Raw genomic sequence first — 17,932 nt, 5'->3', positions numbered from 1 at the left:
CACAGTGTTCTTCTAGTTCTGCTTACTTCACTTTGCATCAGAACATGTATGTCTTCCCAGGGTGTCCTGAAGCCATCCCCTTCATCATTTGTTACTGCGCAATAGTATTCTATCACAGTCATGTATTTGGTGTTTACTTTGACCTTTGCTCTAACCAGTCAATGATCTGATTGCATACATTTGTTTTCTCTCTAACAGAATATTGTGGATTTCATTTTTTTTTGTTTTGTGCCCATGAAATAAAATGATAAGGCTTTTTAAGTAGTCTGTGAACTTTTGATCTCTTATTCTCATGAATCATATTTCTAAAAACAGTTTTTGTTATTCTTTGAAGGTAAGCATTTTTGTAATAAATTTGAGTTCCATAGTCCATGTTAATTAAGCTGTAATTATCTTCACACGGATATGAGGTTTGCTTAACCTTATCTCAAGCACTGAAAATCAAGATGATCCCATGCAAAGTTTATCTTTCCCTGGCCTTTGGCCTTATGAGTAAAACAAAACCAAAGCATAACAGAAAGTCACCTCTGCAATTGTTTTATTTTCTTTCTGATATGAAGTTCAGAACTGTTCTGAAAACTAGCTGTGATTTCCTTATATTGTCCATTTTCCTTTATAATGTGGTGACTTATTTTTATTATTAGAGATTATACTAAGAATCCAAAGAATTAAATATTTCCTAAATATTAAATTTTTCTAAAAACTGCTCTCACTGTGGAAGCTGAAGGAAGTCACCTAGAACTGAGGACTTTTATATTGTTAGGATATACATTAAGGGACATTGAAACACAAAGTTCTGATCATGATCAATTTATTAGTGCAGCATGAATTTGACAGTAAATGGAGTCTCAGTCTCCTCAGCTAGATAAGACCCTGGATGTGAGGGACAGCCCTCTTTTATAGACAAAAAGGGGAACATCCCAGAAATAGAAGGCAGGATCATAGATGGAGAACACAATATGATTGGCTACAGAGCCTGTAGCATCCTGGGCCTGGGGGACAGTATCCTTGGCTGGAGACAAGGAATGCAGGGCTAGCAACAACCCCTCCTTCCCTTCTGATTGATGAAGTCCACCTGCATCCTGCAAGTCTAGCTGATGGTTTGTAGATACCAGGCCAGACTTCAGAGGAGGACAATTAGAGATGGCAAATACTGCTAGAGGAACAAAGATAATAGATTACATTTACTTAAGGTGATTTACAGGAAAGCTGAACTTTTAAACTCATTCAGAAGGGAAAGCTGAATTTCTGTATCTATGAACTTCTGAACTTAAAGACTAAGAGACTTATGTAGTTATACAAAATGGAGGCAGTGTTACAGAATAAAAGAAATTACCAAATAAAGCCAGTTCATTAAAGGTTAAAATACATTTGATTTTCTCAGCACTTTTAAATGTCTAATGAGTTACTGTGACTTAAAATGTTTCCTCACTTGGTAGTCAATCTTCTAGTAGTCAGCCTTTAGATAGATTGGTCCTGGGACCACGTCTGTATTGTAAGCTTGTATTCAAGTCTTTTCACCTTGGGTAGGCCCTGCCAGCACAAACTCTATTATCATAGTCATGGCTTTCAAGGCGTTACATTATTATTATAGCTATCTCATGGGAAGTGGGCACCTGGGTGTGGAAGTGCATAGAATGCCAGGCCAGGAATCAGGAAGACTCATCTTTGTGAGTTCACATCTAGTCTTAGACACTTATGAACTCTGTAACTTTGGGCAATTTACTTAACCCTAGTTGCCTCAGTTTCCTCATCTGTAAAATGAGCTGGAGAAGGAAATGGCAAACCACTCCAGTATCTTTTCCAAGAAAACCCCAGATGGGGTCACCAACACAACTGAAAAGGACTGAACAACAACAGAATATTATGGGAAAGGATTGAAAATTTAACAGAAGTCAAAACTTAGGGTCCCTATCAAAACATTAGTAGAAAGTGCAATTTAGCTAGAAATCAGAAGATTTCGGGTATCAGTCATGGCTCTGCCACCAACTCTTTTTTATACTTGAGGGCAAATCACTTAGCATTTGTGAACCTCCATTCCTGTAATACGAGGAAGTTTTGAACCAGGTGACCTTTAAGAGTTAAACTTGAAAGAGTTCGTCATTCTATGCTCTGATTTTGTGGTTATTTATTCTAATCATAGAATCTATGGGAAAATTAACGTGTTAAGACTTCAGTGGAGCTGTGATGTCATTGATGTGGATATTCCTGCCAAAAGAACAGGGCCTCATTATAGGTCTCCTGACATCACATGGGTGCTATTGTAGCACATGGATTGTTACTTCTTTGCTTTTACTTAATTTTCTTTTCTGCTCACACATCTCTGATGGTATCTTTTATGTTCTTAAACAAATGCAGCCTACTTATTTCCACTGTGCCAGGCTCATGTTCATCTTTAGGATCTCTCCAAGATATAAGATCGTAAGTTCATAGATTTGGAGAGGAAAGGGATCTTAGAGGTCAGTGACTCCAACTTCTTTATTATACCAGTAAGAAAACTGAGGCCCAGAAAGGTGAAGCAACTTAACACAGCTTAACCCAGGTCTTACTCCATATTGGCTGCTCTTTGCACTGAGTAGTGCTGTCATTTTGTGGATGGACCACATTACAGATTTTCCATCCAGCTGCACATAGTTGTCTGGGCAGTTAGCTTTCTCCATCTACAGTATTCTTCCTGTGTATATAGTTAGACCATATTCTTCTGAGTAATTATGAAATGGTGATGATTTAAAGATTAGTGTTTTTTTCAGAGAAAAGTTTGAAAGCACTGTTCATTTTTTCAAATGTGGCCCAGCAGAATGGCTTTAGAGAAACCTGGTAAGATCTGTATGAACTGATACAGAGTGAAATGAACAGAATGATAGCAATTTATACAATGACAATATGGTAAAGGCAAACAACTTTGAAAGACTTAATAGCTTTTGTCAATTCAGTGACCATCCATAATTCTAGAGGACTCATAATAAAGCATTCTACTTGCCTCCTGACAGAGAAGGAATGGTTTCAAGGTGCTGATGAGACATTCATTTTTGGACACAGCTATTGTGGGAATTTGTTTTGCTTGACTATTTGTATTTGTTTAAAAAGTTTTTTCTTAATCTGAGTGGAAGGAGTTGTTAAAGGTAGCATTGCCATAAAAAATAATTAAAATATGTTTTTGAAATGCATAGAAGAGAACAGAGAAAGGCCAAGAGAATCAACAAAAAAGCTGTACAACTTTGAAAGTAATGTGTTTAATATGTACTTAAAGATAAGAACAATTTGTACATAATGGAGATTCAGTTTCATGTACAGCCCTATCTGTTCTACTGCATATATGGAAATGCTCATTTTAGTTGATGTTTGTAAAGGCTAGAATAAAAAAAATGGGGGAAAAACTCCAATTGAAATCTGATCTGTTCTCTTCCTTCTATTCATTTCTGGGTTCAATTCATTGTCCATCTATGGTATCTGTCCAAGATATGTGTACAGATAGCCTAGCTATGTAGGTTGTCCATTCTACTAAATGTCATAGTCTTAACAATAAACATTCTTTTAAAAAATAAAAGTCATTTCCTCCCTCACTTGTAACAAAAAAGTACAGCTAAACAGCATAAATAATCCAGACAGAAGGCATTCTTCATCTACTTCATTCTTCCTGTGAACTCTTTCCTGATTATGGATCTCATATAGGAGACCCTGCTGTGTTCTAGGAATTGATGTAATCAGCACAAATGTCATCCATAAGTAGGATTACCTAGAAGATCTTACCAAGTTGTAGGAATAAATTTCATACTCTGTATTTTAATCATAAGCCTGCCAAAAGAAGTTTTTTTTAAATTAGGCTATCCTAATTTAGTATTTCTATTTAGAAAGCAACACTGCCACCTTGCGACCCTAAAAATCTCTCTTGACCAAGCAATTTGGGAGTTACAGCATTATTGTGATACTAGATAAAATTCTAAAATGTGATAAAACATTGTTATGGTTTTTGGGGTAAAGTTCAGTTAATATTTTGCTTCATTAAATGTAATCATTATGTAATTTTCTGCAAACCTTGAGGAATTATTTTCTTAAAATCATTTCAGCCGTCTTTGATCATTCCCTTTAAGGATTATCCTTTCCAGCTGATCACTGTTGTTAGGCAATAGCCCTACACTTCTCTTATCAACTCCCTATCTACTCTCTTCAGTGACTCTTCCAAACCTTTTCATACCTCCTTGAACCTCTCATGGCTTCCCCTCCCCAAACTCTCTTAACTGAGAACCTTTTCTCATACTTTACTGAAAAAATTGAGGCTGTATGTGTAGAGCTCCCTCTTCACCTTTCTCACTCTTATCACTGTGATACCTTCTGCCAGTATCTCTTCACCCTTGTCTCTTGAAGAGTTGGCCCTACCGAAAAGGATTCACCTGTCCAAAAATAATTATAGCAGAATTTCCGGTTCTGGGAGTCAAGATGGCAGAGTGAGTGGTAATTGCTATCTCCCTCCCCTTGTTGACCTTGATGAACCCAGAGAATATCTCCCTGGAAAAAGATCCTGGAACAGTGGGAGCAGCAGAAGGGGTAAACAGACTCTTAGCCTGTGAGGCTAGAAAGATCGCTAAGTAGGGTTCCTCTTGCTGTGGCCAAAGGCGACCAGTGCAGGATCAGAGCTGTCCCAGACATCACCACCCTCAACAAACTGGGAGAAGATCCTGAACCTCAGGGGATGAAACCACCAACTACCAACACCAGGGCCCCAGGCATGCCTCAGCAACCCAGTTGAATCAGGAAGACACTAGTGCAGACAGCTGAGCTTGCTATGCTCTAGCTCAGCAGAGGAGCCTCTGGCACCAGACCACCCCTCCCCCACACTTAAGGAGCTTGCTCCAGGGTAACTTCGGGGGGAAAACCCAAAAAGACCTCACCTGACCTTTGCTTTCAAACATCAGCCAGCTCAGCACCAGGTAAGGTGCAGCATTTTAGCGTCTAGGTGAAAGAACCAGAGGCCACAACACACAAAGCCTCAAGTTTTAGGCACAAGTTTTAGGGATGGAGCTCCCTGTGCCACAGATTTAGAGATCTACTTTAAAAGCCAGGAAAAGGGTTATTATCATGAGTAAGAAGCAAGCAGCTAGGTGGTACAGTGGATAGAGCACCAATGCAGGAGTCAGGAGGACCTGAGTTCAAATGTCACCTCAGATACTTGACATTCACTAGCTGGGTGACCTTGGGCAAGTCCCTTAATCCCAATTGCCTCATCCTGGGTCATCTCCAATCATCTTGATGAATATCAGATCACTGGATTCAGATGGCTGTGGAAGAGAAGTGAGACTGGTGACCTGCACAGCCCTCCCTCACTCAAAACAAAGTCAAGTGCAAGTCATGTCATTATTTCTCTGATGGCATGGTCTTCTTCAGTAATAAGGGACAAATATGCAAGAAACAAAGCAGAAAAGAAAAGATCATAGAATCTGTCTTTGGGGACAAGGACCAAAACACAAATACCAAAAAGGTCAGCACTGAGACTGTACTCCCATCTGAAACTTCAGAAGGGAATATGAACTGGTCTGAAGCACAAAGAACCTTCTTGGTACAGCTCTGGAAGAGTTTTAAAACCCAAATTAGAGAAATAGAAGAAAAATTGGCCAATGATTTTAGAAATATGAAAAAAGAATTCACTGAAGAGAACAGCTCCTTCAAAAGGAAAATTGGACAAATAGAAAAGGAAGTACAAAACCTAACTGATGAAAATAAATCCTTAAAAGGAATAATTGGACAGATGGAGAAGGAGATGCAAAAATTAACTGAAGAAAACAATTTGATAATAGAATCAGGCAAGTAGAAGGTAATGAATCTATAAGACATCAAGAATCAGTCAAACAGAATCTAAAGAATGAAAAGATAGAAGAAGATGTGAAATATCTAATTGGAAAAACACCTGACCTGGAAAGTAGATCCTGGAGAGAAAATCTAAGGATTATTGGTTTGTCAGAAAGCCATGATGAAGAAAAGAGCCTGGACAATATCATCCAAGAAACCATCAAGGAAAATTGTCCAGAAGTCCTAGACCCAGAGGGCAAAATAGTCATTGAAGAATGCACTATTCACCTTCTGAAAGGGACCCCAAACTAAAAACACCAAGGAATATTGTTGCCAAATTCCAGAACTGTCAAGTGAAGGAGAAAATACCACAGGCAGCCAGAAAGAAACAGTTCAAACATCGAGGAGCTACAGTCAGGATCACACAGGATCCTGCAGCTTCTACGTTAAAAGATCTAAGGAACTGGAATATGATATTCTGTAAGGCAAAGGAGCTGGGAATACAACCAAAGATTAATTGCCCAGCAAAGTTGAGCATAGTATTTAAGGCAAGAAGATGGACATTCAGTGAAATAAGTGATTTCCAGACTTTCCTGATGAAAAGGCCAGAACTCAGTAGAAAATTTGATCTTCAAATGTAGGTCCCAAGAGAGACATAAAAAGATAAACAGGAAAAAAAAACTTATTACACAATATGGGCAAACTGTTTACATTCCTATATGGGAAGATGATACTTGTTAGTTTTGAGAACTATATATTTATTATAAAATGGAAAAGGAATATACATAGATAGAGGAAGTGGATATAAATTAAATGATGTGATGATAACAAATGTTATTTAAGGGTGTGAAGGGATTGTAATGAGAGATGTGAAAAGGAGGAGACAGAATAAAGTAAATTCCATCACACGAAGAGGCACAAAAATATATTACAGTAGAGGGAAAGAGGGGAGGGAGATGAGCATTGTTTGAGAGGTACTTTCATCTGATTGGATTCAAGGAGGGTACAACAAACTCAGCTAAGTATAGAAATACAATTAGCTCTATAGGCAGTAGGAGGGGAAGGGGGAAAGAAAAGGGATGGGAAGCTAAAAGGGAGGGAAGAAGTAGTAAGGGAAAAGGGGACTAAAAGGGAGGAGGGCTGAAAGAAGGGAGGGAAGACTGAGAGAGGTGGTGGTCAAAAATTAAAACTCTGTTGTGGATGGGAAGGGAGAAAGGAGAAGTAAAAGCATAAACAAGGGGAAAGGGGTGGAGGGAAAGACAGATAGTAATCATAACCTTGAATGTGAATGGGATAAACTCTCCCATAAAACAGAGACTGATAGCAGAATGGATTAAAAACCATAATCCAACAATATGTTGTTTATAAGAAACACATTTGAAATGGAGAGATACACATAGGGTAAAGGTAAAAGGTTGGAGCAGAATATATTGTGCTTCAGCTGATGTAAAAAAAGCCGGGGTAGCAATCCTAATCTCAGACAAAGCAAAAGCAGAAATAGATCTAATCAAAAGAGATAAGGAAGGAAACTATATCCTGCAAAAAGACACAATAGACAACAAAGCAATTTCATTAATAAACATATATGCTCCAGGTGGTATAGCATCCAGATTCTTAGAGGAGAAGTTAAGGGAGTTACAGGAAGAAAGAGAGAGCAAAACTATACTAGTGGGGGACCTCAACTTCCCCTTCTATGAACTTGATAAATCTAACCTCAAAATAAACAAGAAAGAAGTTAAGGAGGTGAATAGAACTCTGAATAAGGTAGATATGATAGATCTCTGGAGAAAATTGAATGGGAATAGAAAGGAATATACCTTTTCCTCAGTGGTACATGACACATATACAAAAATTGACCATGTACTAGGCTATAAAAACCTCACAATCCAATGCAGAAAGGCAGAGACAGTCAATGCATTCATCTCAGATCATAATGCAGTAAAGCTTGTATGTAATCAAAGGCCATGGAAACATAAACCAAAAACTAATTGGAAACTAAATGATCTAATCCTAAAGAAAGAGTGGGTTAAACAACAAATTATAGAAACAAACAACGGCTTGAAGAGAATGAGAATAATGAGACAACCTACCAAATTTTATGGGATACTGCAAAAGCAGTTCTTAGGGGAAGTTTTGTATCTTGAGTGCCTACATAAATAAGATAGAGAAAGTGGAGATAAATGAATTGGGCATGTAGCTGAAAAAGCTCTCTAAAAAGAAGAAATTGAAAATCCGGAAGTAAATACCAAATTAGAAATACTGAAAACCAAAGGAGAGATTAATAAAATTGAAATTAAGTTAACTATTGAACTAATAAATAAAACTAGTAGTTGGTTTTGTGAAAAAACCAATAAAATTGATAAACCTTTGGTCAATTTGATTAAAAAAATATTGATAGCAACTCTTTTTGTGGTGGCCAAGAATTCGAAATTGAGGGAATCATCAATTTGGTAATGACTGAACAAGTTGTAGTATATCAATGTAATGGAATACTATTGTGCTATAAGGAATGATGAGCAGATTGACTTCAGAAAAACCTGGAAAGATTTATATGAACTGATACTTAGTGAAGTAAGCAGAACCAGGAGAGTATTGTACACAGTAACAGCCATATTATTCAATGAATTACTTTCATAGCCTTGCCTCTTCTCAGCAATGCAGGCAAGGATCTAAGACAACTCCAAAATACTCATGATGGAAATGCTATCCACATCCAGAGAAAGAACTCTGGAATCTGAATGCAGATCAAGGCATACTATTTGCTCTCTTTTTGTTGTTGTTGTTTTGTTTTGTTTCTTTTTTCACATGGCTCCTCCCATTGCTTCTTATTCTTCTTTATAACATGACTAATATAAAAATATATTTAATGTGAATGTATATGTAGAGTCTATATCAGATTGCATGCCATCTTGGGGAAGTGGGAGGGGAAGGAGAAAGGAGGAGAAAATTTAAAACTCAAAAGCTTATGGAAGTGAATGTTGAAAAATAAAAATAAATAATTTTTTAAAAAAGACTTGGCCGTATCCGTTTCCAAGGCAAGTGCTTCAGCAGGAATAAGAAATACCATTCCATCTAGTCTCCTCTAATAAATTGCCCCCTCTGTCGTTCCCACTCTCTATCTTCAATCTCTCCCTCTTTCTTGGTTCTTTCCCTGCTATCTACAAACATGCCTGTGTCTCCTCCATCCTCAAAAAATCCACATGTGATCCTTCTATCCCTACCAATGCTCATTTCATATCTCGCCTGTCTTTTGTAGCTAAACTCCTTGAGCTCGCTCTCAGCAATAGGTAGCTATGATGGGGTGCTTGGGTGCATGTGCTTGGACCCCAATTCTAAAATCACGTTTCTCTTTAAAAATCACATTTCTCTTTAACCTCAAAATATTATCTCAGGCAGTCTCCCTACAGGTCAAGGACTGCCTGCCCCAGCAGCACCGTTATCTTCCTTCCTGCCACAGGAGCCAGCTGCATACTGACTGAACTGGCAGTGCACTGGGTCGTAAGACATTTACTACTCACTGACCAATCATATGTGTCCTATGCTTAGATGTACGCATAGTCCCTTTCCGTTAATCTTGTCTAACAAGACATTGATGAGAGAAGCCTGATTTTTCCTGATCATCCCTGACCTTGGTTGACTTAGTGATGTTTCAGGCCTAAAACCACACCTCCATGTATCCCCACCCTCTTGGGCTATTTCCTGATGAATTTTGGTAAAATACCTGCCCAGTAGATACCAAAAGGGCATGTTCCTTTAAGAACTGATCACTCTGAAAGGAGCAGAACCAGGAGAATTTTGTACACAGCAACAACCACAGTGTATGAGGAATTTTTTTGGTAGACTTAGTACTTCATTGCAATGCAAAGACTTAAAAAATTCCCAATGGTCTCTTCAGACAAAATGCCTTCTACGTCCAGAGAAAGAACTATGGAATTTGATCACAGAATGAAGCAGATCATTTTCTTTTGTGTTATGTTTTGTTTTGTTTTATGGTTTCTCCCATTCATTTTAATTCTTCTATGCAACGTGACTAAGGTGAAAATGTATTTAATAGGAATGTATGTGTAGAACCTATATAAAGTTGTATACCGTTGGAGGGAGGGAGTGGGAAGGTAGGGGACAAACGGGGGAAGGAGGGGGAAAAAATCTAAGATATATGGAAGTGATTGTAGAACACTGAAAACAAATAAAGTAATAAAAAAAAGAATTTAAAAAAAGAAAATATGTATTCTGATTTCATAATATTTTCCTATAGTAAACTCAAATTTTTAGCTTAGTTTTGGATGTTAGATATTGATGAATTGAAACAATTAGAAATGTAGAAAATTTTTTTATACATTGAAATAATCTGACTTTAATCCAAAAAGGGTATAGTGAATGGGAACAAAAAGAAAGAAACAATGAAACAAAAAAAGGACTGATCACTCCTTAACCACTCCCTAATCCCACCCCAAAGCACCTGGTTAGCATACTTGGCACACATCTTACTATAGAATAATCTAGATAAACTTTATCTATAACTCTTTTAAATTGAAGTTTCCTTAAGAACTCTTGCCTGCTGAAAGGCGTAATAATAAACTTTTTGCCTATTTGACTTAAGATTGCTTGAGTCTAGTGAATTCTTTACAGACAAGGTTGCCAAGGATCTCTAGTGGTTCCTGCACCTTTCCTGACCCTCATCACCTCCAGTTTCTTTCCTCTCATTTTCTTAATAATACAGTAATCTGGCATTCAGCCTCATCTTTTCCATTTCATCTGTTATCTTCTTCCTCCAACCCTCATTTCACCCACCTGGAATTCCTTCCTCTAGCGTAAGATGATGTGCTGTTGTACCACTTTACACATAAATACACAGTGTATATGTATGCTGTATGCTCAGAGATATAGGTAAGGAATGGTAGCAGCCAAGGATTGTTTCCAGGCTCTGAGAAGTTTAGTTGGGCCCTTGCACAGATGACACTTCAGAGAGATAGTTGGGAGTTATCTTAATTGCAGAGGCTTAGCAAAATATTTTTATTTAAGCCATGGCATCGAAAGAATCAGGAAGTAAATAGTGCTTTGAGAAGGAATGACAATGAACTGATGAAATCTAGTCTTGTGAAGTATGGAGTCCTCAACTTCTTAGAAGACTGTAAATTCTCTACTTTGATTTAAATCCCTCTTGATCCCCCCCTCTCATTATGAATATTATGGTATTTTACTAGACTGGTCTACCAAAAACCTAATCACTAAAAAGGCTAAATAGTGAGGTGTTAAACTGTCAAAAGGTGATCCCATAATAAATTGGAAATTAGATCCTTGAGTGAATGAGAAGGGAATCCACAGACTTATACTGGCTTTACCTCTGAGTGACCTTAAAAGTCAGTTCAGTGAGTCCAGGAGATAGACTTGAATAGGAGCCCAGTTCCCAGGAGATATGGAGCTGGAGCGTATGCGAAACCACATGGAGCTTGGGGCTTGAAGCAAAACCAGAAGCAGTCCCCGCAAAGAACGGGACAAGGATTCTTGAGGCATTTGTGCTGATTTTCACAAGGAGTGTAGGGATGGATTCTCTGTTACTGAAACATCTCTCTTGTTCCTTGACTCTGAGTCATGTTTTCCAACATATTTTTTGGCCATCTTCCCAATATGTAACCTTTGCACTGAAGTCACTGTGTATTATTTAATGTGTTTATTTAACATGGAGAGTGTTATTAAGTTCTTTGTAGGAACAGGCAAGTTTATAAGTTGTAGAGTGAAGTTAAGGATCTCTCAAAACCTGAGTTCTTAATCTTTTTACTGAACATTTCTGAGGATGTTATTTACAAATGAGTAAAATAAAATACACAGTATTACAAAGGAAACAATTTATATTAAAATACAGTTAAGGGCGGAGCCAAGATGGCGGAGTAGAAAGACGCACATACACATAGCTCCGAACCCACAACCCACAGAACGGCTAGAGGGGACCAACCCACGGTGAATTCTGCACCCAGAGGCCACAGAATATTGGAGCGAGGGAGATTTCTGTTCCAGAGAGACCTGCAAACCTCTCGCGGGGGGTCCTTCACGCTGTGGACTGGGTGCCGGGACTGGGAGCTGAGTGCAGCCCTGCAGCGGCCGCAACACCGTGAGGAAAAGATCCAAGGGGGCTACGGGGACGAGATATCCTGCGGCCACGTGGGTCCCTCCACCCACAGAGGGACCTGCAAACCTCTCACAAAAGGTCCTTTGCGCTGCAGACGCGGAGCCCAGCCCAGAACTGCGGTGGCCGCGGCTCCGAGAGGTACAGATCCGAGCAGGCTTTAGGGACAGGATATCCAGCGGCGGCACAAGCCCCCCCACCCACAGGTGACGAGGGTCGGTGAGAGAGTCTCTTTGGCGGGTCGAGAGGGGAGTGGGGTGCCCCCATGGCTCAGGCCCCCCCCCCCCGGGAGATAGAAGCTGAGAGGCAGCTGCAGACAGGGGCTCCCCAAGCAGGCGGGAGCCTGGATCCATTGTGGAAGGTCTGTGCATAAACCCCCTGAGGGAACTGAGCCTGAGAGGCAGCCCTGCCCCGACCTGACCATCTGAGCTTAATTCTCACACTGAATAGCAGCCCTGCCCCCGCCAAAAGCCCTAAGGCGGAAAGCAGCATTTGAATCTCAGTCCCCAAACGCTGGCTGGGAGGACCGGGAGGCGAGGTAGGTGTGAGGAGAATATTCAGAGGTCAAGCCACTGGCTGGGGAGAATGCCCAGAAAAGGGAAAAGAAATAAAACTATTGAAGGGTACTTTCTCGGAGAAAAAACACTTCCTCCCTTCCTTTCTGATGAGGAAGAACAATGCTTACCATCAGGCAAAGACACAGAAATCAAGGATTCTGTGTCCCAGCCCACCCAATGGGCTCAGGCCATGGAAGAGCTCAAAAAGAATTTTGAAAATCAAGTTAGAGAGGTGGAGGAAAAACTGGGAAGAGAAATGAGAGGGATGAAAGAGAAGCATGAAAAGCAGATCAGCTCCCTGCTAAAGGAGAACCAAAAAAATGTTGAAGAAATTAATACCTTGAAAACTAGCCTAACTCAATTGGCAAAAGAGGTTCAAAAGGCCAATGAGGAGAAGAATGCTTTCAAAAGCAGAATTAGCCAAATGGAAAAAGAGATTCAAAAGCTCACTGAAGAAAATAGATCTTTCAAAACTGGAATGGTACAGATGGACGCTAAGGACTTTATGAGAAAGACAGATATCACAGAACATAGCGTGAAGATTCGAAAAATGGAAGATAATGTGAAATATCTTATTGGAAAAACAACTGACCTGGAAAATAGAATCAGGAGAGACAATGTAAAAATTCTGGGACTACCTGAAAACCATGATCAAAAGAAGAGCCTAGACATCATCTTCCATGAAATTATCAAGGAAAACTGCCCTGAGATTCTAGAACCAGAGGACAAAATAAATATTCAAGGAATCCGCAGAACACCGCATGAAAGAGATCCAAAAAGAGAAACTCCTAGGAGCATTGTGGCCAAATTCCAGAACTCCCAGGTGAAAGAGAAAATATTGCAAGCAGCTAGAAAGAAACAATTCAAGTATTGTGGAAATACAATCAGGATAACACAAGATCTAGCACCCTCTACATTAAGGGATCGAAGGGAATGGAATAGGATATTCCAGAAGTCAAAGGAACTAGGACTAAAACCAAGAATCACCTACCCAGCAAAACTGAGTATAATACTTCAGGAGAAAAAATGGTCTTTCAATGAAATAGAGGATTTTCAAATTTTCTTGATGAAAAGACCAGAGCTGGAAAGAAAATTTGACTTTCTAACACAAGAATGAAGAGAACCATGAAAAGGTGAACAGCAAAGAGAAGTCATAAGGGACTTACTAAAGTTGAACTGTTTACATTCCTACATGGAAAGACAATATTTGTAACTCTTGAAACATTTCAGTATCTGGGTACTGGGTGGGATTACACACACACACATGCACACACGCACACATACATAGAGACAGAGTGCACAGAGTGAATTGAAGAAGATGGGATCATATCTTAAAAAAAAAAATGAAATCAAGCAGTGAGAGAGAAATATTGCGAGGAGAAAGGGAGAAGTTGAATGGGGCAAATTATCTCTCATAAAAGAGGCAAGCAAAAGACTTATTAGTGGAGGGATAAAGAGGGGAGGCAAGAGAAAAACATGAGGTCTACTCTCATCACATTCCACTAAAGGAAAGAATAAAATGCACACTCATTTTGATAGGAAAACCTATCTCATAATACAGGAGAGTGGGGGACAGAGGCACAAGCAGGGTGGGGGGGAGGATGGAGGGGAGGGCATGGGGAGGAGAATGCAATCCGAGGTCGACACTCACGGGGAGGGAAAGGATCATAAGAGAATAGAAGTAATGGGGGTCAGGATAGGATGGAGGGAAATATAATTAGTCCTATACAACAGAACTAGTATGGTAATCATTTGCAAAACTACACAGATTTGGCCTATATTGAATTGCTTGCCTTCCAAAGGGAAGGGGTGGGGAGGGAGGGAGCTAAAGAAGCTGGAACTCAAAGTGTTAGGATCAAATGTAATGTTCTTACCACTGGGAAATAAGAAATACAGGTTAAGGGGTTAAGAAAGCTATCTGACCCTACAGGACAAAAGAGAAGACGGAGACAAGGGCAGGGAGGAAGGATAGAGGAGAGAGCAGATTGGTCACAGGGGCAATTAGAATGCTTGGGTTTGGGGGGGGGAGGGGATAAAAGGGGAGAAAATTTGTAACCCAAAATTTTGTGAAAATAAATGTTAAAAGTTAAATAAAAAAAAATACAGTTAAATCAGAAGAAATTATGATAATGGGGAGTTCAGAGAAACATGGAAAGGTTCATTTCAGGGCAATGTGAACTGATGGAAAGCAAAATAATGCAGCATTAAAAGAACAGTATACACTAGGACCACAATGATAGAGATGAAAAAATTAGAAGGAAGTTGGACCATGAGTAATTGAAAAACCAATAAAAATTCCAGGAAACATATTGAAATGTAGTATGCTCCTCATAGTAAAGAGGTAAGTAACTTCTAGGGCCTGATGTTACATATGTTGTCAAATGCAATCTTCATATGAGACGTTTTTGCTTAACTGTTTTTGTCAGACAGGAGAGTTGGGGGTGGGAGGATTTCCAAGAAATGACTGAGATAAATACAATAAGTTTCAATGAAACTTTTAAGAAATATTTGTGAAAAGATTTGTGGGTAACACCAGTCTTAATATCTGTAGTTTCAAAAGAGTATTTTTGAGAAGATCAATACCAATTGGAAAATAATTTACTCTAAGTAGGTCATTTAAAATTGTCAGTAAATGCAACTCAGAAACAGGCATTATTCAGTTCAATTCAATAAGCATTCATTAAATGCCTTCTAAAATACTGGTAATATAGTGTAGAGCCCATATCAGATTGCATGCTATCTTGGGGAGGGTGGGAGAAAGGAGGAGAAGAAAATTTAAAACCTATGGAAGTGAATGTTGAAAACTAAAAATAAATAAATTGAAAACTGTAAAGTAAAATAGGAAATTTTTTAAAAAAATTCTATAGGGATACGGATTTTTTAAAAAAGAGTCCTTGTCCTTAAGGACTACTTACAGTAAAATGGGGAGGGGAGGAAGTATAATGGAGGTGCCAGAGGAACAATACAGCACTAGGGGGTACCCAGCATGGGGCCATCATTATGTTCCATGGATTGGAAACCAAGCAGAACTGGTGGTGGGAAATGGAGTGACCTGCAAAGTTCTGAGCTCTCTATAAAGGAACGCTTTGGGAGTAGCTTATTGCTTTACTCCAGCCCTCTAATCAGAGGGAAAGACAACTGGAGTTGAGAAAGTGTTGATTATCAAAAACTGCTGTCTGCATGGTGGTGAGATACTAGGTCATCAGCTTATTCTGGGGGAGTCATGGTGTCCTGTGGAGTAGAAACCAACAGAGCTGCTGATGGGAAATGGATATTTAAAGCAAATAAAGGAATGACTGCTAAAGGGAATTATCTTAGAAAATAATAGTTAAAAGAATGATTATTCAAAAACATTTTTATTGCCCTTTTGTTTATCCAACATATTTTAGGAAAAAATGGCAACCCAGTGGCAGAGAATTTCCGTATGGAAGAGGCTACCTTAGCAGATACATTAAAGGAGGGACAAGTAAAAGTCCGAACTCTCTATCTCTCTGTGGATCCTTACATGGTAAGTAGCAAGGTGCTCTGATTAAAATAACAGTGATAATAACTTTTATGAGAATAAGGTACATGTATTATTGAATGGGTATTATTGAAAAGGACATTAGAAGGGAACAATTAGGCTTTTACAAGCATAAAACATACCTTAGCCATCCCACCACTGACTGAAAGACATAGAGAATATAAAATTCCACTGAGCTTGTTGTTCGTTAACTATAAAAAGCATTTGATTTAGTCAGACAAAATGCTTTCTTACAGGCTTTCCTCTCACAAAATGTCTCCCTGTATATGTCAAAATTATGAGATTCCTGGAAAGATGTGAAAGATAAGCTTTTCTTATAATCTTGTGGCCTTTAATTTTGTGTGAGATACATGCTCATCTAAGATGTTCAACTTTGTCATGCAGGAACTTTAGCACATAGTTCAAGTCAGAGTGGGATTCCTTACAGAAAGTGAAGTTCCCTAAATCTTCCTCTTTGTGGCTGACATAGTAGTGAACATTGCAGTCTCCCTTTAAAAATATTTTATTTCTATTAGTAGCAACTTAATAAACATCAACAAAAATAAACACTTTCTATAGAAAGAATAGGACATGAAGATTCCTTATGAAACCTCTAATACATAGTTATTTTTATTTTTTTCTTATCATTAAAATTTAACATGGTACTTCTTGTTTTTCTGTGTCCCTTACTTATTTCTTTTGTCTTCTGTTTATTTTTAAAAATAATTTGTTGATACTTTTTTTGTTAATTTTCTTTCTCTCTTTCCTTTTCTTTCTCTCTTTCTTTCTCTTCCTTCCTTCCTTCCTTCCTTCCTTCCTTCCTTCCTTCCTTCCTTCCTTCCTTCCTTCCTTTCTTCCTTCCTTCCTGTATGGGTAAAAATACCATCTCTTCTCTTACCCAAAACAAAAATACTTCCTTGTAACAAATAAGTATGATTACTCAAAACAAAGCCATGCCTTAGCTGTTTCTGAAAGGACATGTCTCATTCTGCCCCTGTCAATCGTCACATCTCCGCTGAGTTTTTATCAGTGGTCTTTGCAATGATTTTAGTTATATAATCTTTCACAATGCTATAGTCACTGGTTAATTTGATCTCTTGATTCTGCTCATTTGGCTCTGTTTCAGTTCATACAAGTCCTCTCAGGTTTCTTTAAGTCTATCCCCTTGCTCATTTCTTATGGCAAAATAATCAATTAAGAAATATTTTTTAAGGGTCTACTGTGTGCCAGGCATGTGGTGCCACAGAGAGTTAGGTTGCACAGTGTCCAGGCATGGATTCAGAAAGACATGAGTTCAAATGCAGATTCAGATAATTATCCGGGCAAGTCACTTAATGCTGTTTGCCTCAGTTTTCTCTTCTGTAAAATGAGCTGAAGAAGGAAATGGCAAACCACTGTAGTATCTTTGACAAGGAAACCCCAAATGGGGTCACAAATAATAGGACACAGCTGAAACAGCTGAACAACTACCTATGCTAATCTCTGGGGATACAAAAAAGATAGTCTCTACCCTCAAAGAGATTACAGTTTAATGGGGGAAACAGCTTGCAAGCAAATATATGCAAAGCAAGGTATATTCAGGATAAATAGGATATAATTAATAGAGGGAAGGCACTGGAATTTACAGGTATTGGGGGCGGCTTCCTGTAGGAGGCAGAATTTTCTTTGGGACCTCAAGGAAGTCAGGGAGGTTATTGCATTCATATACTATAATTTGCTCAGCCACTCCCAGAATAATGACTCCCATTTTGTTTCCAGTTCTGTACTCTGACAAAAAAGTGCTGCTATAAATATTTTTGTGCATATTGGTCCTTTTCCTTCTTCTTTGATCTTTTGGAGTATAAGCTTAATAGTGGTATTAGTCAGTGAATAAACACAGTTCAGTAATTTTTAATGTAGTTCCACATCCCTTTCCAGACTGATTAGACCACTTCACAGCTCTACTTGTGGTTCATTAATGTGCCT

The 17,932-nt window shown here is 38.7% G+C and overlaps 1 protein-coding gene across 2 annotated transcripts in view; it reads left to right on the top strand.

Moving 5' to 3' along the window:
• Positions 1-17,932, top strand: part of PTGR2 (prostaglandin reductase 2) — a 62,038-nt gene that overhangs the window by 9,929 nt on the left and 34,177 nt on the right. For both annotated transcript variants that reach the window (XM_072629166.1, XM_072629167.1), the window contains exon 3: positions 15,855-15,973. In XM_072629166.1, the coding sequence (XP_072485267.1) occupies positions 15,855-15,973 (119 nt within the window). The remainder of the gene's footprint in view (positions 1-15,854; positions 15,974-17,932) is intronic.

The sequence above is a fragment of the Notamacropus eugenii genome, chromosome 1 (genome assembly GCF_028372415.1).
Source record: "Notamacropus eugenii isolate mMacEug1 chromosome 1, mMacEug1.pri_v2, whole genome shotgun sequence".
Taxonomy (NCBI): domain Eukaryota; kingdom Metazoa; phylum Chordata; class Mammalia; order Diprotodontia; family Macropodidae; genus Notamacropus; species Notamacropus eugenii.
This window is presented reverse-complemented; position numbering and strand designations above follow the sequence as displayed.